Raw genomic sequence first — 23,100 nt, 5'->3', positions numbered from 1 at the left:
TAATGCTCCACTGTCTGTTTGCAACGTGTCATTTAGTAAGAAGATGCAGAAGAAGAAGAGGCAGTTAGAAAAAGCCGTCGTCAGTTGCAGTAAGTGCAAAACGGCAGTCCTACCCTCCTGAAGTTGGTGCACCACACTGGAAGTACGTAGTGTACTAGACTGAAGCGTGAGATTTGAGACACGCTTTGAGTGTTAAAGTTTGTGCTCAGTTTAACTCCGTTGTATGACTGTCCTGTGAGAACCACGTATCTCTAAAAGGTGTCAGAAGAACAGCCTGTTTTTAGTTTTGTGACGATGCACTGTCCCGCTGATCCAAGAGGGTTTTTAAAGAGTTTATTTAGCTTTAAGAAGTCTGAGAATTTTCTCAACACATTCAGTTTATCACAAACATTCAACATCAACACATCTGGAGATACATGGTTTTCACTGGACAGGAAGTAACTGAAGTTGTCAGCAGTAAAAAGTCCAAGATTTACCTCTGAGACGGAGGAGAAGGGAGCAGGAAGTGGAAATACTCAAAGTAAAAGTACCTTGGATGTGAGAGTAGTTGAGTAAATGCACTTGCTTCCTGGTCTAGTTTGAGTTGAGCTACAATCAGTGAGACGACCACAGATCAGGGGACAACAAACGCTTTTAGTTAGAAATAAAAATAAGAAAACAGGTAAAAACTAGTTTTGTCTACAGCGACAGTGTATTGGAGTTTCCACTGAATTCCAACCAGAGTAAAAGCAGAATATTCATCCTCAATATTAGCAACTATGAAGTCACCACACACATCACTACTAAGTCTAGAAACACAACATGGCTTGGCTGACATGGTGGCTTCTGGCAAGACGCACAATATTATAGGCACTAAACTCTGGAACATGCAATATGGTGGCTGGTTACTGTAGTTTGTGCCGGGTCGAGTCCTGTGGAGTGAGTCCGATCACAGAGGGACGTTTGATTTCTGCAGCTGCGTGAGAGACTGCATGCTAACAGGTGGACTGGGCGGCAGGCGGAGCGCCAGGTACGCAGAGGTGAGGCCGCTTCAGCCTCAGGTGGATACACACACACACACACACACACACACACACACAGTGTCACCTGTGTGAGGTCACGATGATGCGACCGCAGCCTCAGGTGAGAGGACATGGACTTTAGAGGCACATTTATTGGATCCAGGATGAAGACATTCAGTTATTGGATGTTTTCTGGTCGACGGGTGAAAAGCTCAATTTTTTAACATCATAGTTAAAGTGCGGGAGCCTTCGCCACAGAGTCCGCTGGACACTAAGGTGCAAAACTTTATCTACTGAGAGAGCATCGACATTCAAACAGCGTCTGTACGTTCAGATCTGAGAGCTCAGGAGACTCTCTGGAGTCATTCAGCTTCCTGCAGGAACAACACAACAGAAGCTTCTTTGATAAACGGCTACAACAAACCTGCAGACACAAAAACTACAACTCCCAGGATGCATTTCACCAACAGCCAATCACAGAGCTTCGCATTATCAGCGCGCTCAAGCTGCTGAGAAAAATGATTTTACAGTTTGCAGATTATATTTTTACTGACTCGATGACTGTTTGTTTATAAAATTTCATCAGTGAACCTGCTTCTGTTTACAGGGAGTAAAACTCTACTGAGCGTGTGCAGTGAGCCGCACAACACGGGAGCAAAGCCAGAAGGTAGAAAACATTTTTGGTTTGGGTGTCCAGTGAGCCATTTTCATTCAAGTGATGGCATTTTTGATATCCAGTTCTTACAACACATCCATGATTCAACAGGACACGCCCACATCTCACTGCCAGACGTTTGGCCCCGTCTACATGTAAGCAGATATTTTCATCACCAGATATTTTCTCTACATTTGGCCTCTCGTACACACACACAGAGTTTCAGGTCACTAAATCTGAGATTTTTTTAAGACACCTTCTAAGCTGCATATTTTTAAAACTCTAGTCCCTGTTTATCCGTGTGGATGTAAAACAAAGCGCTTGAGAAACAGTGACGTCATCTCCTCAATTTGTGCACACTACCTGTTTGTTTACATATGGTTTGCACTGCTTGGTCTGATGACAACTTTACACTTAAACCTACTGTTGCTGCACCACTACACGGACAAACAGAGGCGTCTGCTGTGCCCAGTGCTGTTGCTCCACCTCAGCGTCCACTGTTTAAAGTCTGTGAGAAACGACTGTTATAGATCAGACCGGTCGAACCTGCAGACGGTAGGACGCTCTCCAGAATGGGACTGTGTGATCTCCTTAATCCTCACATTAAACAGGAATCAACATTGATGAAATTATGGTGTGTTGAAAAAGGTCACATCAGCCTGTACACTTTACTACCTTTGAGACGACGAGAGGCCACTGAGGGAACATAATGGCGGCCAGAGTTTGGAGTTGTTTTTGTGTTCTTGTGTGGACGCCGATGTTCTGTAAAACCACAACAACATTATTTTTTAAAATGGGAGGGAAAGTATTTGTTTTCTGAAATATCTGTATAGGTGTAGCCGGGGCCTTAAAGTCATGTAGACTGATGACAAGGCTGACAAGGCCCAAAAGGTGACGTTCGGGTCAAACCCCGCTGGAGATAAACTGGCCGATCTGATCACACAAGAGGTTCTTAAAAAAATCAAATGCAGGAGTTTGTGATTCTGTTACTGCGTCTAATGGCAACTAACACTGTACAACTTTCATGAGCTATCATAGGCTGCACAACGTGATTTTAGCCAAGTAGGACATGCTCCTGGATCAACATTGCAATCAATCAATCAATCAATTAATCAATCACAGCCCTCTGACATCACCAGTGTGCTGCTCCTGCGCTTCTTTAAAAATTCTTTTGTCCTTCTTCTGAGCTAAGCTAGTTTTCTAAATTGAAGTTGGTACAATTCAACAAAATGCTCAGAGACACTGAACAAAATCCATATAAACTATTGCAGGGTTAGCGAGTTAGCTGCTAACTAGGTAGGCTAGATTATTGTTTACAAAGACTTCAGATAATATTATCTTTCAATTGTAAATAGCTGTGAATAACACATTTTTTCTCCTTTTTTACAGCCTACTAAAAAAGTTTTTATTTTGGTTTTTCCAAGATCAGAGTGCTCGTGTTGACCGTGGATAATTTGTTGATCCAGAACCATCATCACTACGTTGATTCTGGATAATTTGTGTTTGTCGACATCAACAAAGCAGTAATGGGCCTGGATCAACTTAAGCAATTCTACTCAAGATCAACAAATTATCCAGGATCAACATAGCGGTGATGGTCCTGGATCAACGTATTGCACAGCAATCTTGTCACCAAAAAAAAAAAAAAAAAAAGGGTCTAAATTGGCTGTGGAAAAAGGAGGAAAAATGTGTCAATCACAACTGCAAAATGATATTAGCTTTTAATGTTAGCGAACATTATTCTAGCCTATTGGCAAGCTTACTTGTTAGCATAGCCATCCTAGTTAGCAAGCTAACTCGCTAAACCTGTAGCAGCTTATAAGGATTTTGTTCATGTTTCTGAGGATTTTGTTCAATTGCACAACCTTCAGTTTGGAAAATTAGGAATTTTGAGAGAGGCGCAGGAGCAGCACACTGATGATGTCAGAGGGCTGTGACTGGTTGATTGCAATGCTGGTCCAGAAGCGCAGTGTGGGATGTTGATCCAGGAGCATGTCCTATGTGGCAAAATCACATCAAGGCGTTGGGGTTTGCACATTACACAAGTGATTGGCGACCGGCGGCCACACTTTAGCCAGGAGGAAACCTGACAAGTCTGTAGTCAAAACACACGAGGAATGATACAGGAAAAGGTCCAAAAATGGATGCACTCAAGAAGCCATCCCAACTGCTTGTGCGCTGATTTGCAGTCAAAAACAAGGAGTTCTGTTGCAGGTGTTAAGACTCCTCCCCCCTGGTGTTTCCCTCGCCCTGTACCTTTTGCTCATATTGGCTTGAGTTTGTCGCTGCTGTATTTGCCGTCAAAACTAATTTCACACTGCAGGATTTGGACTCACAGGGAGTTCCAGATATATACCTCAAAATTCACAGATAGCGATTGTTGCTCATGGGAGCGCCGATCTCTCTCTGATCTGGAACTCTGTCACCAAGCTCCAAAAACTGTTGGTGAAAATCAGAGCTCAGATCATGAAGGGTAAACTCAGCATATAACTGTAGAAACTCTAAAATATCTGAGTCTGTTTTGTTGAAACTGAATAACTTGTTTCTGCTGAATGTTTATTTCAGTTCAGACCATCAGCAGAGGTCCTGCAGGTTGTTTCATTGCTGAACTTGCTCTGCTCTCTCCTTCACGCTCCCGGATCTGGACGTACAGACTCAAACTTGTGCTCACTGAATTGTTGTGTGTTGTGACTCCACGTGAAGCTGAACCAGACCTCGTTCAGGGTTTTACTTCTGCAAAACGTCCTCCCTCACACCGCCAACATGACCGACAGTAAACCTCCCGCGAGGTCGACCTCTGTGTACGTGCGGCTCCGGTTGAAGGCCTGCAGGGTCTCCGAGCGACATGCAGGCGGTTGATTGTACAAACTGGAGGAGTGCAAACTGTTCCAGACATTCAACACGAAGACACAATAAAAATGAGTCCATTTCCCACTCTTTCATTAAGACTACAAACTAAAATAAAGCTACTGTAAAAGTGGGTTTGGTTTGATATTAAAAGCGCTTCCTTTGGAAACAAAAACACTACCGAAACAAACAGATTCCATGAAGACCAGTATGGAAGAATCTCTAACCTGGAAGAACAACTTGCTGCGTTTGAAATACTTGAAAAACGAACGAGGAGCGCTTGAGATTTTCCTATCAAACCACCGACTCGACTGTTTCTGAGGCCGTTGTGGCGTCTGACAGGAGGAAACAAGAACGCCTCGAGCTGTTCAAACATTTCAAACAATATTTAAAATGGGTTTTACAGACTCAGTTCAGAATGAGGTCTGTGTAGAGTCATAAACATGAATACTCATACATCGCTACCTGTAGGGGGCGGTCTGGAATTGGATGGAAAACGTTACAGACGCCCCTTTGTGTTTATTGTGAACTTGATGTAAAATGGGGAGGAAAAGAAAAGTGAGATTTCCAAGAAACCAGTTAAAGGTGCAAACCACCGCCCCACATCACCTCTGAGGCTTTCAGTCGTGGACTAGTTTCAGTTTGGGACTGTCAGTCAGTAGGAGGAGTCTTAGCGAGAGACGGGACTTTAAATAAGGGACTGTCAGTCAGCAGCACGGCGATGAGTTAAGGGACCGTCAGTCAATAATATCAGAGTTTAAAGCTGTATAACAGAGACAAAACAATAAACTATCAAAATACGAAATAAAAAAACAAAACAAAAGAAAACAGGTTATATTCCGGAAGCAACGTTTCGTTCAGAGTAATGTGTTGTTAAGCGTTGGTTTTTAGTTCCAAACTACTCCCCCCCTCCCCTCGGAGACTAGCGGGACACAACAGCTGCCTTTTGATTATATATACACACACACTTTTTTATCGGTTTTTCCTCTTTGTTTGTTTTTCCTAGAAAAAGACACTATCTGTTCTCCTCTCCAGCTGTCCCTCAGCGCCAGGTTGGTTCTCAGATCCAGAACTTTACAGAGTCTCCAGACAGAATCAGACGGAGTAGAAGCTGCGACAGTCCTACCAGCTCTGTGTGACGTTATCCTTCTATCTGAAAACAGTGTAAAATCATTACACGTCCATGACCAGCCCAGTCACACTCCTCTTCCAACTGGTGCTGACTCAGTCCATCAGTCTACCGATCAATCAGCCCGATCAATCAGCTGACTCTTTCGCTGACGGCAGTCCGTGACTCTACCGTTTCTTCTCGGCTGGGACAGGGGACGGCGGACTGGGGGACGATGTCTCTGAGCTCCCTGCCCTCACCTGCTGCATCTGGCTCCGCCCGGAGCCTAGCCCTACTGTCTCCCCCAGGAACAAGACCGACCCCGGCCCCGGCGACTCCTGGAGGTCCAGAAGGCATGGAGCTGGGAGGCCTCGAGGTGCTGTTTGACCCTCTTTCTCCACCTAAAACCTCTCTGCTTTCTGATGCCATGGCCGACTCCCCTCTCCCCTCTGCCCTGACGCGTTCCACACTGACCTCTCGGCTCGGCAGCAGACTTCCTCGGCCAGGTCGCGTGGTGCTCAGATCTTGGGGCTGTTCGCTCTGGTTCTGCTGAGAAGGGACCAGGTTGGTTCTGGTTAGACTGGGTGACGGTCGGTGGGATGCAAGGTGCTGCACATGGGCCCTGGTGAGCTGAGGGTGGGGTTGGGGGCGTGGCTGTGTTTGAATCCGCTGAAAGTGTGGTTGTGCTTGGGACTGGGGTGGCCTAGGCTGGGAGAGAGACTGTCGGGGTTGCGGTCTGTATTGAGTCTGGAGTTGGTGTTGTGATGGATGCCTCGTCTGCTGTTGGGGTTGCGCTTGATGCCGAGGTTGCAGGTGAGGTTGAGTTTGGACTGAGGTCCTGGACTGGGGTTGAGGCTGAGTTTGGGCCGGGGTCCTGGACTGTGGTTGAGGCTGAGTTTGGGCCTGGGTTCTGGACTGGGGTTGAGGCGGAGTCTGGGCTGGGGTCCTGGACTGGGGTTGAGGCGGAGTTTGGGTTGGGGTCCTGGACTGGGGTTGAGGCGGAGTTTGGGCTGCAATCCTGGACTGAGGTTGCGGCGAAGTTTGGGTTGGGGTCCTGGACTGGGGTTGAGGCGGAATTTGGACTGGGGGCCTGGACTGAGGTTGATGCTGAGTTTGGGCTGGGGCCCTAGACTGGGTTTGAGGCTGCATTTGGCCAGGGGTTCTGAGCTGCAGTTGAGTCTGAAGTTGGGCGGTGGTCCTAGCCTGGGGTTGGAGTTGAGGCTGCAGTGATTGCCGGGGCTGGGGTTGAGATTGTTGTTTGAGCTGGGTTTGGGGTTGAGGAGGGTGCCTGGGTTGGGTTTGAGGTTGGAGTATTGTGGGAGACTGGGTTTGTGGATGTGGATGCCTTGTTTGGGGTGGATGAACGTGCAGAATGGATGTGGACTGAGGAGGGTGTGACTGAGGTGGAGCATGCTGAGCCTGAGGCTGGATTTGATGCTGGGCTGGGGAGTGGACAGGCTGTGACTGGGATTTTTGAGGGGAAGCTGGGGTCTGACTGTGGGTTTGGGGTGGGGGTTGTTGGGACCTTGACTGGGGCGAGACATGCCTGGTAGGAGAGGGCTGGGATGCTGGGTATCGAGGCTGGACTTGGGGCTGGCTGGGAGACTGGGTCTGAGGATGCTGCTGGAAACGCGGTTGAGGCTGATGCCGCGGCTGAGGAGGAGGATGCCGAGGTTCAGGTGGGGACTGAGGGGCAGACTTGGATTGTGGTCTGGGAAGAGCTTGCTGAGTGTGCTGCAGTTGTTGAGTGGTGAGCTGAGGCACAGTCTGGGGCTTGACTTCAGGCCTGGACTGACTGGAGGGTGCTGGGTGTCCAGAGGCTGGAGGAGGAGGAGGAGGCTGATCCAATGTGGAGGCAGAGGAATGTTGGTGGCGATGATGATGATGGTGGTGGTGGTGGTGGTGATGGTGGTGGTGTTTGTGAGGTGGTCGCTCCTTCCTTTTGTGGCTTTTTGATGGGCTAATGCTACTGCTGCTGCTGCTACTCCTTCCTCCACCTCCTCCCTCTCCTCCCTTATCACCTACATCTTCATCTACTTCCTCTCCTCTGCTTCTTCCTTCTCCTGCTGCTGTTCCCGTTTTCTCCTTGTGCTTCCTCCCTTTATGCGCCTTGTGTCCATGTGGTTGGCTTTCATCTGAACCAGCGGACTGCTTCTGTGATTGTGACGGACTCTGCTCAGAAGAGGCGGGCTGAGGTTCTGAGGTTGCTGCTCCCTCCCCTTTACCTGTCTCCCCCTCTACAGAGACCCTTTTTTCAGTCTCAGTTGTTGTAGTGGTTGGAGTCTGAACGCTCTCCCTCTCCTCCACTGTCTCTCTCGTTTTGCGTTTTTTGATTGGCAGGGCTGTTTCCTGGACGACAGGTTTGGTGGAAGACTCCTTGGCTGCTCTCCGTTTGGCCTCTGCAGCTAAAATGGCAGCTGCAGCGTAGCTTCCAGGTGTTGAGCTACCAGAGGTTGATGCCGTGGAGCTGGATGCTGTGGCGACCGATGACGCTGCTGAGGCTGAGGCTGGTTTCCTGCCCCGCTTCTTCGGAGCGGTCTGTGGTGGGGCTGGAAGTTCTTGTTCTGATTTCCTCTTTCTGCCGGGACGGGACTTGGGCACCAGGGCAGGAGACACCACCTGCAGGGAATTACCACATCAACAGGTAGCATTAGCATCAACATTGTCACTACATTTTTATAAACTGTTAGAATAAGGTCCTAAAGCACAAACTTTACTTTGTCCATGTACATGTCATCCACCTGTGTTGGGTCTGCTCTAGGCAATGCATTAAAATCCTGACCATGAAAATCATAAACATAATCGCACAGCCTTGGCCGCAACACCCACTACAATACATCCTTAAGGACAAGGTCTGAGGTCTTCAACCCTGGACTGCCCAAACTCGAGTAACCCCCAAGGATCCTGCTAGTAGAATCAAGAGTTTCTGAGACTGGATATCCCCAGTCATGTAAGCAGTTCATCTAAAGCTTTGGGCAAAGTCCTGTCTCCTGAGCTGAAACCTTTCTGAGGCCTACTGAAAGTCCTTTCAATGCTGAATTATGAGTTCTTTGGACCCCTAAAGTCCATTTTGTGGCGTGCACTACTTTTTGGGTTGCCACCACAACAGGCCCCAACAACTTTCAGGTGACAACTCTGAGCAGGCACCTGAAGACCTACATAGATTCTGCGTCCACATCCTTACATGGGATGTAATGAAAGTCTTTCTGAAGGTGGAAGTTGAAGACCTTGGAGACAGGCTCATCAGCCACACGTTCTCAGTTCACTCTAACTACAAGTTTGGATTTTCTGGATCTGCTTTGCCGCCCCTGCCAAATAATTTAACAGACTACCAGCTGTATATCAGTTGGTAACTCTTGTTCTCTTGTTCATCAATAAGGGTTGCTGGTACCAGGTTCACTTTTGAACCACCTTATGATCAACCTGATCATTGAGTTCTCATGTTAATGATGAATCCTCCATGCATGCTAAAGTTTGTGACAGAGTTCCACAAGGTTCTTCATTTGGAACAATTCTATACATTTTATACATGCTTCCCTTGGGCAATTAAATTAGAAATCACTCCATAAAGTTTCATTGCTATGCAGATGATACACAATTATATCTATCGATCAAGAAACCAATCAGCTTACTAAACTACAAGCATGTCTTATGGACCTAAAAACCGGGGTGAGCTACAGTTTCCTGATGTTAAACTCAGACAGAAGTAAAGTTATTGTTCTTGGCCCCAAACACCTCAGAAACTCTCTATCTGAAGATATAGTTTCTCTAGATGGCATTGCCCTGATCCCCAGCACCAGTGTAAGGACCCTCTGTGTAATATTTGATCAAGATATGTCCTGTAACTCCCATATAAAACAAACTTCACAGACCGTGTTCCTTCACCTGCGTAATATTGCCAAAATTAAGCCCATTCTGTCTCAAAAACATGCAAACTGATCCATGCATGTGTTACTTATAGGCTGGATTACTGTTATTCCTTATTATCATGTTGCTCCAACAAGTCTTTAAAAACTCTCCAGCTAATTCTGATCATATTTCTCCTGTTTTAGCTTCTCTGCACTGGCTCCCTGTAAAATCCAGAATTGAATTTAAAATCCTACTGTTAACTTATAAAGCTCTAAATGGTCAAGCTCCGTCATATCTTAGAGAGCTCATAGTGCCATATTATCCCACCAGAACACTGCGCTCTGAGAACGCAGGGTTACTCGTGGTCCCTAAAGTCTCCAAAAGTAGATCAGGAGCCAGAGCCTTCAGCTATCAGGCTCCTCTCCTGTGGAATCATCTTCCTGTTACGGTCCGGGAGGCAGACACCGTCTCCACATTTAAGACTAGACTTAAGACTTTCCTCTTTGATAAAGCTTATAGTTAGGGCTGGCTCAGACTGCCTTGCACCAGCCCCTAGTTAGGCCTTCTGTCTCCTTAGTCTTCTCTCTATCTCCATTTGCAAACATTCACGTCCCATTAATGCATATCGCTAACTTGGCTTCTCCCTCGGAACCTTTGCGCTCCCTTGTGTCACAGATTCCGTTGGATCGAGGTTGCATCTGGATGGTGTGACGTGGTTGTGCTGCTGCTGTGGTCCTGCCAGATGCCTCCTGCTGCTGTTATTATTAGTCATACTTCTACTGTTATTATACACATATGTTCATTATTGTCACATACATATACTATTATAAATTAATTTAGACATAAAACATACATTACGCTATTATAACAGTACAATTATTATTCATATTTATTTTACTATTGTTATAGTTGCTTTGGCCATCATTGTATCTGCTGTGCATCTGTCTCTCTGTCTGTCGTCCTCAATGAATCATTTCCTAATATAGATTACTGTAATTTTATTATGTTGATCTGTTCTATACACACGACATCTATTGCACGTCTGTCCATCCTAAAAGAGGGATCTTCTCTTTCTGAGGTTTCTACCATTTTTTTCCCCCATAAAAGGTTTTTTGGGGAGTTTTAACTTTTCTGCAGTGAGGGTCTGTGGACAGAGGGATATTGTATGTTGCAAACCCTTTGAGGCAAATTGTGATTTGTGAATTGAATTTTATTGAACAGCATGCCCAGGAATCACAAAATTTGTCCCACGCAGCCTTCAGCTGCTTAACAAGCTCTGATCACCTGGTCTGGAAACAGCACTTCTTAAACTTGATGCCCTTTATCAATTTCCCAGTGATGATACTTTTAATGCTGTTTAATGATGTTTGTTTTATGTTATGTGCTGTTGTTGATGTGTTCTTTGATATTACTTAATGCTCAGTTGTGCAAAGCAAATATCCTGTTAGGGCAACGAAGGATTCATTCATTTATACTTTAGCACAGAACACGATTTTACAAGGTGAATGATTGACTTTTTTTTCTTGTACCCAAGTTTATTAGATCCATGTGGCACAGTGTAGCTGCAATAAACTCTCACAGTCTTAAAATCACACACTGGAGCGACATGATGCCACCGTTGTTTAGTTTGTTGTAAAAACGCAAAGGCGGCGTACAGAAAGGACATCACAGCAGCTCTATAGCATCATGTGGGGAAAAAAATCTACATACGTGGGTCAAAGGTTAATTTTTAGAGAGTTCGGCACCCTTTCACTAAGAGTTTTGTTTTGCTGCTTGAAAACGTATTTCTCCCAGAATTCCCAGGTGGAAGGACTGGAGGAATTTGCTTGAGAAAAGTATATTTGTTTAGTTGCTCTCATCCTTAAAATATATACATCTCAAAAATGTATGGATTACAGATTATTCTTAGAGACTGTAAAGAACCTGGAACACCTGCCTCTCAGAAACTGAAATGAAAAAGGTTGCAGCGTATGAAAGGATGTCGTAAAGGAAATGATGCAGAAAAGTAAAGTGGGGAAGGTATATTGCTTTTTTAAGAGCACAGGAGTGAGGGTAAGGTGGAAGCACTTTAATCACAAGTGCTGTCAGGTGGATTTTATGTTTTTATGTTCTTGTAAATCCTCACCTGTACTAAGGATTAATGTATTTGTTATTTTTTTATTTATTTTACATAGATTTTATTTTTTTGAAGCCACATTATTGATGTACTTATTGTTTCTCACTCGTGTTCTGGGTGTTACAGCGGGTTGGGAGGGAGGATTTAAATTGTATTTGGAATTGGTGTTCACTGATTGTTTTACAAAGTGAAAAATAAAAATTTCTAGAAATAGGACTAGAACCACCGCCCCGTGGTTGTATGACTCCGCCCACCAGTCCACCCTGTGATTGTATGACTCCGCCCACCAGTCCACCCTGTGGTTGTATGACTCCGCCCACCAGTCCACTCTGTGATTGTATGACTCCGCCCACCAGTCCACCCTGTGGTTGTATGACTCCGCCCACCAGTCCACCCTGTGGTTGTATGACTCCGCCCACCAGTCCAGTGTCTCTGACAGTCTCCATCCATGTCAGTGAAAACATGGATGCTTCACACACAGAAGATCTATACAATCAGCACAGTTTCAAGATTAGAGTCACCAATTCAGTATCTGACCAAATGTCTCCCCTTCTGTTCCTGAGATATGACGTTAAAACATGATGATGTCACAGTCAAGCTGACCTTTGACCTTTTGACCTTCATTATTTTATCCTGTTTGACATTTGGGTCAAGTTTGGTCAGAATTAGTGAATGAATTCTTCAGTTATGGACAAAAACATGTTTTGTGACGTCACACTGACCTTTGACCACCAAATTCTAATCAGTTTATTCTTTATTCCAAGTGGACGTTTGTGTCAAATTTAAAGAATTGCTCTTAAGCTGTTCTTGAGATATCACTTAAAAGAAAATGAGACAGACAAGGTCGCAGTGACCTTGAGCTTTGAAAATACAAAACTTATCTGTTCATTGTCCAAATTTTAAAGAAATTCTCTTGAGGCATTCTTGAGATATCGCGCTGACACGGATGGGACGGACGAACATAAGAACAGGCGGACGTACAGCCTGAAAACATAATCGCTCCAGTCACGGCTCTCGCCGGCGCAGTGGTGTATAAAAAACAGAAGACATATATGGATTATGGGTGACAGAGTGAGTGTACCTTTGAGGCAGTGGAGGTGGTGCCAATGGAGGACTCTGCCTTGCCGAAGGGCATCTTGACCAGCAGTTTGCCCGGAGTTTTCTCAACCACACGTTTCATGGCCACGCCCTCTGTCGCCTGCCGCATTTTCCCACTGCCTACACGACCACAGAGACGAGTAAACACATAGGACAGAGAACACATATGAATCCCGCCGCGTTCAGTTCAATAACTTCAGTTTCATCTTTAATGTGAGTGCTGGAGTACCTTTGGGCCGCCCCCGGCCTCGCCCTGATGGTTTCACCACCTTGGGTTTTTTGGGGGGACGCTTCTCGCGGCGGGAGGGGCTACCGCGACCGGTGACAGTGAAATCAAAATCGTTGGGGTCGGTGGTCGTGTCGCCGACCTTCTGGAAGTAGGCGATAAGTTCCACCTTGGAACGAAACGCTTTTCCCTCCGAGCTGAAAAACGAGACAGAAACAACAAACATCATCTCCGATATCGTTCATTCACTCCGTCTCATCATCATCAGGGGTGGGCGTGGCTTACTTGATCAGGTAGACATCAAACTTGCCCGCTGATCGTCCAGACTTCCTCTGTTTGAGTTTGCGGGTCCAGCCTTCAGGCAGCGACGGGTCGTCGTACAGTGGCCCGCGGTCCCGGATGACGGAGCGCCGCTGCCTGGGAGAACCTGCAGACTCACTGCCGGCCGCCGACTCTGAACCTGGCTCTGAGGGGCCCGCCACCGGCTCCGACGCCTGCAGGAAGGACATGAAACCAGGTTTACATTGTTTGGTAGCTGGCCGACCTCTGACCCCTGCTGTTACACCACCTGTCTTTACCTGGGTCTGTGGCTCCGCCCCCGCCTGTGGCTGAAGCACTGAGGCTGTGGTCTCCGCCCCCCGCTCAGCATGGTGACGCTCCTTGCGGGCCTTCTTGGTCTTACTGTGGGACCTGTCTCTCTCTCTGGAGGGAGGCTGGGGGTCGACAGGTCCCTCCTCCCCCTCCTGACCCTCCTCTCTGTGAAAGAGATGACATCATGCCTGTTAACATTAGATCACCCATGACATCACAGCTGCACAGCATTTCCCGAGGTCAAGACTCCAAATCTGACAACTAGCTCACACAGTGATTGGTCAGGTGTGTGCAGGTGTGAAAGTGGGCGGAGTTTCTCAGCTTGTTTTTTTTTCCTGTCCTTTTCATGTAAACTTAGTGAAACACTGTGACTGTCCTCCTGAATGTGCGCTCTGATGTCACGTGTCAACGATCTATCGTACAGAGACCACAAAGACACCTGGACGCAGCCAGAATCCAGTGGCACCTCATCCTAACTGAACTGTTCTGGATTCATTTGATAGTCACAGAGACACAGGAACTGGAATTGAACCAGTGATGTGATTACAGGGTAAGCCTCCTAACCACTCGGCCACCAGGCGGCCCCGCTTGAGATTTTTCACTGAAGTTCGTTCAGGTTCAGGAGGAAGAGCTACAGATGTCCAGGGACACAGACAAACAACACTGTTCCTTCATTCTTCCTCTCTTTCGTAAAATTATCACTGTCACTATTTCCTCCTGTCACTCAATCTGTTTCCATGACAACAGAGAAAATGGATTTATTAAACCAGTCTTTTAAAATCCCTGTGAACATGTCAGTGTGAGTGAAATGTTCCTGCAGTGAATTTGTCACAGTGGGACTAACACACTCAGGTCATGTGACTCCTGCATGTATACAGTCAATCAGACCCAAACTGGCCGAGGCGCTCTGAGCATGCTCCACAGTTTCCGCCCCGGGCTTTGACCCGGAAGTCCAATAGCATTAAATGTGTAAGAGAAGACAAGTGTAGATGACCTGACGTGACCCTGACCACATCTGGTTATGTGAGGAGAAGGATTCTATACAATCAGCACAGTTTCAAGATTAGAGTCACCAATTCAGTATCTGACCAAATGTCTCCCCTTCTGTTCCTGAGATATGACGTTAAAACATGATGATGTCACAGTCAAGCTGACCTTTGACCTTTTGACCTTCATTATTTTATCCTGTTTGACATTTGTGTCAAGTTTTGTTATAACTGGTGTTCGGGCTGGAAATGAATCAAAACCAACATTCAGTACTTCTAACTGACGTAATCTGGACCTTGTGGGTAATTTTTTTTTATTCTGTTAATACTTTCCCCAGTGTGTGTGTGTGTGTGTGTGTGTGTGTTCATGTACTGTCCCCTTAAAAATGTACTACTGCGTGTGTAGTCACGTGACTCTGCCTCGTCCAGTCATCGCCCTGGAAGCAACGTGGAGGAGAACTCGAACAACAAGCCAACAGGAGCAGCTCGTACCAAAGAGAAACGCTGTGTCCGTTGTTTGGACACATTTTGGCTTTCATGAAAACAACACTGAATAAAAAGAAATCAAATGTAAACACTGCGGAAAAACTGTTTCAGAAAGGTGACATCAGCAATCGTACCGAATATGAACAGTACACAGCTCGACTGACAGACACCTCCACACAGCAGCTCTCCGTAACACAGCATTTACAAAGGTCACACACTCTGAAACACATTCAAGACAATAGTTCATCTGTGTGTTTCCTTCAGTTATATTTAAAATCAGAAGATTCACTCTTTGATAAGAAAAAAAATCCCAGCTTTAATAGTTGAGCATATTTAAACCTTGTCAGTGAACTCTGACGGCAAAAACAAAACAATCATTCATTAATGCTATCGAGGCCAAATGCTCAATTAATCGTGATATTCATTTGAGGTCATATCGCCCAGCCCTAATTAGTGCATGAATTCTTGGGTTTGGCCAAAAACAAGTTGTGAGGTCAAAGTGACATTTAACCTTTGACCACCAAAATCTAATCAGCTCATCCCTGACTCCAAGAGGACTGTTGACCCAAGTTTGAAATAATTCCCTCAGAGCGTTCTTGAGATATCGAGTTCACCAGAATAAGACGGACAGACGACCCAAACACGTAACGCGTCCGGCCACGGCTATCGCCAGCAATACCAGAATTTGGTTTACATAAACATGGCTGCTGATTGGGTAACATCTCTGACACACCCACCAAACAAGAGGAAACGTACCCTAAAGCCTGTTTCACACCGTCGCTCAACCTGGAGGCCGGAGCAAAACAGTGCACAGCGTTTTCACACTGAGCGTGCTCCAGGTTGTGATTAACAGGAAGTGATGTTCTGATGTCCTGTTTCTCCTTTATGATTTCACATTCACAAACAAAAAGTTTGTTTTTTTTCTGACTGTCTGCTTTCTGTCTGCTTTTTTTATGAGCTCTTTTGTCTTATTTCTGTTCTGCGCATTATATTTATCGATCAGTCTGATTAGTTTGCTAATTATTAAATTCATCTTGTGTCAAATAAAAATGCTCCTCAAAATTTTATTAATCATTAACAGCTGATCATACTAGTCTTAATCATCTTGAGTGTTTTAATCTGTGTTTGAAAGCAAAAAAAAAAAAAGCCAAATGTTTACAGACTTCATTCATTTACTTCTGAACCATCAGTCTTTAATTTGAGGACAAGAAGAAGACTTGAACTGTTGAAATCTGCCTCATGCTGCAGCTGACAGATGATTTTAACATCCAGATGTTTAGAAGAGGAAGTGACGTTAAACTGGGCACCATCTTTACTCGACCCACGACATGACAACACAGATCCCAGATCAGTCCATCACCCTGCAGGACCAACAAACTACAGACACAAAGTCCCGATCTGTGGTCAGTCACATGTTTCTCCCTACGCTGTGTCAACTTCTCAAATCATCTTTAATCAGTACAAAGAAACTTCATCTTAAAATTTAAGTATTAATTATATTTTCGAGCAGAAAAGATGAAGACGTTGATGCTTCTCTGTTTTTCTGTCTCAGTAAACTGAATCTGTTTCTGTTGGTCCAAAGTTTAAAGACAAAACCTTTAAAACTTAAACATTTCCTGACATTTTACAGACGAAGCAGTTCATCAAGAAACAAATCAAAACAGATTTTAAGAAATGGATTAATGGATGTGAAAATTAATAAGAAGAGGATAAATAAACCTGTCCTCTTTGTGCCAGAGGCCAGACCTCAGAGGCCCCCAACCTGAGAGGCCCTCGGCCAGATGATAAAACATCTGGATCGTCCCCTGGCTGCAGTACAGGTCATAAACCCCGCCCCCTCCATGTTAGCCGATGGGACACGGGCCAAACTAAAACTATGCGTCCTTCAAATTTTTCCCAAAAGCGGTTTCTGTAGTTTAAAGCCGTTCTTATCAGGCTGCTGTTTGTTCACGTGTTTTCTGATCAGTTTGCTTTAATCAGTTATTTAATGCTATAAGAGGCGGGTTTGAGGACATGATTGACAGCTGTTTGAACCAATCAGTATGCTCGCTATCAATGGTGCCGCTTGTGATTGGGCCAAAGGGTGTATGGGCGGGAATGCTCCATATTATGTCACCTGCGTAAGATGGCAGTGACCACATCCAGACATTTCGGCTTCATTTTTGTACAGTGGGAGGAAGTGGAGACGCGTCATCCATCTTTATACACAGTCTGTGGTTCAACAGTTAGAAGCCTCATTGTTACACTTTTTACATCCTGCTCGTTATGTCTGCGTGTGTGTGTGTGTGTGTTTGTGTGTGTGTGTGTCTCTGCTCATCTCTGTTTAGACACAATTGACAAACACATGGAATCATGGGATACATTTCTGTCATTTATCATCTAATTATCTAATTTAACCTTTATAATGTTTAGTAGAGATTTCCAGTGTGTTTGTGTGACTCGCAGCTCGCATGAGAAATAGACCAGACGCCGAAACTATAACTGCAGGGCGCTCGGCACCGCGCCGCCGCCAGTGTGAACAGCCCAATTGGTTAACACAGGCACCGAAAGCAAGCGGACAGTGCTCCGAAGAAAACCGGCGTGCCTCCGCGTCCAGTGTGAACGCTGCGTAAAACTGTTTTTAGTACCATGCTGTAAACATGTGTATTTCTACACGTTAACATGGAGGTCTGTGGGGACTGACTCACTGTTGGAGCCAGCCTCTAGTGGACATTAGACGAACTGCAGGTTCTAGCTTCATTTTTCAGCCCCCAAGTCGCCGCTTGCATCAGATGTCCGAGTCTTAAATTATCAGAGAAACAAGCTGAGCTAACGTTAGCTGTTGCTCGGCTCCAGCCCCGGCTGTGCGTCGGAGCGTCGGAGAAACACTGATTTTTAGCGTGAAACGTCTTTATGCTCTGTGAGATGTGTGTAAATTACTAACATTACAAATAGAGATTAAACTTTTGGTCACTTACTAGAAAGATATAATCAGTTGATTTTTCAGTTCACAAGAAACAATTTTGTGCAATAATAAAAGTCTAAAGTGAGATGAACGACTGAAAACTTTATCTTATTAGATCAAACAGATGTTTTCCTCTGGGTACAGAAACGTATCGATGCCACGCCAGAAAAAAACAAAAAACAAAAACAAAACAATCAGTATCAAGTAATAATAATGTGAAAAATTATTATTTTTCATGTTGTAACAAATCATTTTTGTTATAACAAGATGTTTTCATGTTATAACATGAAACTGTTCTTGTATAGAAAATAAACTTTTCTTGTTATAACGTAAAAACAATTCTTGTAAAAATGTGAAAAACATCTTGTTATAATAAGAAACTGTTCACGTCATCACCAGATACCGATCGTTGTTTTTTGCTGACAGAATCTGCAGTTAAAAAAAAGGTAAAAACAATATGTTATCACGATACTCAGCATATCGTAACATGTTCAAAATCGCAGCCCACCCAGAGTTCAAACGGTTAATTTTTGGACAAATTTGAAAAGAGATGTAGAATAAAGTGATTTTAATGAAATGTCACTATTTTAAACTCAGATTTTGTTATTTATTATTTTATCTGACGCAAGCGTTTTTTGCACATGATGTGTCCAAGGACCGCTGGAAATTTGAAAATCAAGCAATAATTTACGTTTTACAGTCCCTGGATGATAAATGGGGTCATTTTGGCAATTTTGAAGTAAAACCTGCGCAACAAACCTGAATAATTTCTTCAAAAATCAGCGTACAATAAACACTAATTACAACCATGTACAGGGTTCCCACAAATTTTTATGGACAAAATTTCCAAACTTTTCCGTGACTTTTCAGGAACCCGTAATAACTATTTTTTTTTTTTCGCCATATATGCTCGGCAATTTTAAAAATATCAGATTCAAACATAATTTCAGCTGGCTGAACATGACGGGACAGACGAACCCACGAAGAAAATGATGAAACGTAAGTGATGGTAAAAAAACATTATCACACACTGACACACATTAGAGCTACGTTACATCTTCCACGTCTTTACGTAACTTTACATGTAAGGTGAACTACAGAGGATTATTGTAACAATTTCATTATACTCAATAAAACTCCCCGACCTTTCCAACACATTCAAGTATTTTTAATAATTCCATGACTTTTGAATTTCATAGTCAAATTTTTTTTGTCAGGTTTTATTGTGTGTAATGAAATTGTATCTTCTGTAGTTCATCGTACACCTAACGTAAGATAACAACAAATTAATTTTCTGTGGCTGTTGACATGACGTAGCTCTAACATGCGTCAACGTGTGATAACATTTTGTTTACATCACATACGTTGCGTTATTTTCTCTGTGGGTTCGTCTCTCTTGTAATGTTTACTCGCTACTTTAAATTATGTCTGAATAGAGTCTGTTTCTAATGTGTTTAAAAATGCAAAGAAAATGGGGCAAGAAAATGTGAGCGTGAAATTCCACAATTTTTCCAGGTTTTCCATGACCACGGGAACCCTGTGTTTATATTTGTATGGCCCTCCCCTCAGCCACAGTGAAAAACATAAGTCACTCCACAGTGCTTTAGAACTATTTGATATGCCTCCCCCTTATTAGTAAAGAACAGCCCCTAACTGGTTGTGACCAGCTGTTTCCTCCTGCAGGCCTGAGGACGTACACCACCGTATTAATTAATTAAAGACGAAGAAGAATGCCTTCTAACAATCACATGATCATGTCGTCATGTCTGCTGCTGACCCCTCACTCTGATCACATGACCTCTTGTTGGGGTCCCGACCCTCAGGTTGGGAACCCCTCTGTGTGGTGATGATGAAGCTGCAGGTGGAGGTGAAGCAGAGCAGAACAGGAAGTGAGCCCTCCCCTCCCCCCGCGGAGCGTCCGGTACATAAACAGCCGCGGGTTCGACTCCAGCCTGGACACACACACACAGAGTCACACACACACAACTGCCTGGCTCAGCAGCACTGAGGCAGCTGCCTGCTAATTATGATGATGATGATGATGATGAGGGTAATAATCTGATTAAACTGTCTGACAGGGGGCGGGGGCAGATAACGGGATGTGTGTGTGTGTGTGTGTGTGTGTGTGTGTGTGTGTGTGTGTGTAACGGGGGGTTAACCCGGGTACAGCAGTCTAAACACTCAGCCTGATGAAAACACACTCTCAGTGTTTGCTAACGAGCTAGCAGCCTGTTAGCTCCCTGCCTGTCTGACGGAGGCGGGCGGACACACCGCCGAGCCCCGGACACACCATCGCCGACCCCCGGCCTCACTTCCCGGGGAGTTGTGTGGAAGTCAGAGCGGCCCGGCGGCTCACGGGCACGCGGGCTAAAGCTAAAGCCGAGCTCCGTGCCTCCGCTCCGGCTACAGCGGCAGCTAAAGTACGGACTGAGCAGTAAGTTGGTGACGTATTCCCGCTAACCCCGCTCCGCCGAGACAGGCCGGGGTAAAAATCAACGCACTTTTACTTCAATAAAACACACGACACAAAACGGTCGGCGGCGGCGGCGGCAGCGGCGCTTTAACGGAGGATAAAATGTAAAAGACCCCACTTACAGTCTTTCCTCTCCGCTCTCCACGGCGGCCATTTTTATTTAAATAAATAATTTTATATTAAAAAAAAAGCCTTCAAACATCTCTGCTCCCTCCTGCTGCACCCCGCCCCCTCCGAACATCGCGAGATCTGCGCGTAGATGAGGTCAACGCAAGCGCAGGGGCGGTGTAGTCCCGCGAGATGTGAACTCTCATCGGTCACACTGAGACGTTCAGGGACACGCTCCAAAAAATCCGTAAAAATAATAAACAAAGAATCTGAAGCTCCACCGACCGTTAATACTTGATGTAAAACATCCAGAGTGAAAATATTAAATTAATTAAACAAATATAATAATGAAAATACATTAAAACAACTAAATATGGACTGAAATAAAAAACTAATGACAAACAGATTTAAGGGTTAAATCTAAAATATAAGTTTAGTCAAACAAATCTCATCAAATGTAGTTATAAAATACACAAGATAACAAAATATTGACTGAGATAACAAAATATTGACGAACAAAGAAATAATTCTTAAATATTAAATTAATGGAAAAAAATTACTAAGTAAAGGCATGTACATGTTGTCTTGTAAACATTTCTTATTCTTATTTCTACTTGTGTATATACAGTGTTTTATACTCTAACATTATACACATATCTTTATATTTCGAAGTTTACATATTCATTTTAACATCGTATTGTAGCATAAGGCACATATTTTTATGTTTACACACTTTATATTCTCAGCACAATATACATATTTCATATTTTAGATATTCTACATATTGGTGTTAACACTGTAGCACACTGTACATATTTCATTTTTATATTTTTACATACTTTGTATTTGTCCTTCTAAGTTGACAATAGAAACAGGAGGTTAGTCTGGGTCTGGTAATGTTGGAATATCAGCTGATCATAAAACAAACTTTTTTTTTTTAGTTTTGCAGAAATGTTTCCAACTGAAGTTTGTGTCTGCACACACTCCCACTGTCCTACATTTTTTGTCAGTGTTGCTCCTCCAATAAATGGTAGGGTACGAACTGATATTGTTGCCATTTTCTTTTCTGTATGGATCCATTTTGCATTTGTTTTAAGTGTCATTCACTTATTCTTTATAACATTTGAAATCATCTTATTCCATATATTTGAATTGGTAATGTTTGGAACAGGAATAACAGATGTGGAGTCATCATTTTGTATTATTTCACATGGTGTTGACCTCCATCTATCTAAATCCTGTCATATATTGTTTTCTAAAACACAATAACTATTGTCATTCGAATCTCCTAAGTTTTTACTAACATTATTACCCTTCTCAGTCACTGAGTCGACTGCAGAGGACTTAATCAATATAATGATTGAGGGTCACTGAAATCAAATCCAACATCCAAGTTCACACAGTATCCTCTGCTGTCATGAGACACTGTGGAGACGTCCGCTCATTTCATTCTGCTTCTTTTCAGATGTTAAAATACATTTGGTGTCTGAATTATATTGGTTTTTTTTTGTTATCTCTGCTACAGTAGAAGAAGAACAGCAGGATGACTACAGACTTGCAGACATGCTTTATACAAACTTTCAAACATGCTGACACGTATATGTATGTGAGAGTGTGAAAGTATGAAAACTTTCATACGCAATCTGATCGTTAGCGACTCTGTTCTGCTCTTAAAAAATTCATGCATGTTACTCCAACTTAGACAGTCAAAAAATATCAGTAAACAAGAACGACTCCTTCCAAAAGCATAGAGTGCTAAAACTCCAAAAAGAACGCTAAAAATCTGAGATGTCACAGGATGTAAAGTCTGGAGCTGCTCCACAGAGAATGAACAGTGAAAGATGTTCTAGGTTTGTGGTTCCCAACTGGTGCAGCCACAGGTCCAGATTCTTACTTAGTCATGAGTTCATGGTCCACACAGTGTAATATATACTCAACGTCCAGCTAGTTTGCTGTCTCTGTCCAGTAGCTCTGCGCTAGAAATTAACCGTACTTCAAAATAAAGTGTGTTTTTTGCAAACTTGACACATTCGCGAGTCACTTTTGGTCCATTCAGAGTGGACCCTGACCCAGCAGATGGGAACCACTGCTCTAGATGACACTGAGAGCAGCCAGGGAAACGTTCTGAGTATATGGGAACATTTTCTGTTTCACAGCTGAGAACTCTACAGTAGAATAAAGATCATAGTCTCCCACTCACTGTCTATGGAGCAGCTCCAGACTTTATACCCTATGACGACACAAGTTAGAGACGTCTCTCTCTGGTTTCTGGCTCTGACAGAGTCGTCTTCACTGATGTTGACTGAACTTTCCGAGGACACGGACGTAAAATATTGAAATTCGTATTTTAGGTGGTGTTCCCATTTAAAGGGAGACACTATAGGTTAACAGAGTAAAACTTTTATTTTATAGATTTCACCATGAAACTTCCGCAGATGATTATTTATTTTAAGACGATGATTTTCACCAATATTTTGATTTATAACTTTTTAAGTACATATTCTTCTCTCAGTAACTGATTACAGTTACATTTCTGGTTACTCCCCAACAATGCCATATTTTTCAAGGTCACAGTGACCTTTGACCTTCCACCACAAAATTCTCATCAGTTT

The 23,100-nt window shown here is 44.0% G+C and overlaps 1 protein-coding gene across 1 annotated transcript; it reads right to left on the bottom strand.

The window, feature by feature from the left end:
- Positions 1-318: 318 nt before the first annotated feature.
- On the bottom strand, positions 319-20,605 carry mecp2 (methyl CpG binding protein 2). The gene is made up of 6 exons (XM_033629527.2): positions 20,503-20,605; positions 13,479-13,656; positions 13,186-13,394; positions 12,904-13,097; positions 12,658-12,794; positions 319-8,230 (listed from the first exon to the last, which is right to left on the bottom strand). Exons 1-6 carry the CDS (start codon positions 20,532-20,534, stop codon positions 5,765-5,767), a joined length of 3,216 nt encoding a protein of 1,071 aa, XP_033485418.1. The 5' UTR covers positions 20,535-20,605; the 3' UTR covers positions 319-5,764.
- Between the last annotated feature and the right edge of the window lie 2,495 nt (positions 20,606-23,100).

This window comes from Epinephelus lanceolatus, chromosome 8 (genome assembly GCF_041903045.1).
Source record: "Epinephelus lanceolatus isolate andai-2023 chromosome 8, ASM4190304v1, whole genome shotgun sequence".
Classification (NCBI taxonomy): domain Eukaryota; kingdom Metazoa; phylum Chordata; class Actinopteri; order Perciformes; family Serranidae; genus Epinephelus; species Epinephelus lanceolatus.
The sequence above is the reverse complement of the archived record's forward strand: the minus strand, read 5'-3'. Positions and strand labels throughout refer to the sequence as shown.

Bases quoted from the DNA above. Each gene is read 5' to 3' on its own strand.
- mecp2 (XM_033629527.2), bottom strand. From the start codon at position 20,534: ATGGCCGCCGTGGAGAGCGGAGAGGAAAGACT. The intron at 13,657-20,502 runs GTAAGTGGGGTC...TCTCTTTCACAG, and splicing joins GAGAGCGGAGAGGAAAGACT to AGAGGAGGGTCAGGAGGGGG. The intron at 12,795-12,903 runs GTACTCCAGCAC...GTGGTCGTGTAG, and splicing joins AGGCCGGGGGCGGCCCAAAG to GCAGTGGGAAAATGCGGCAG.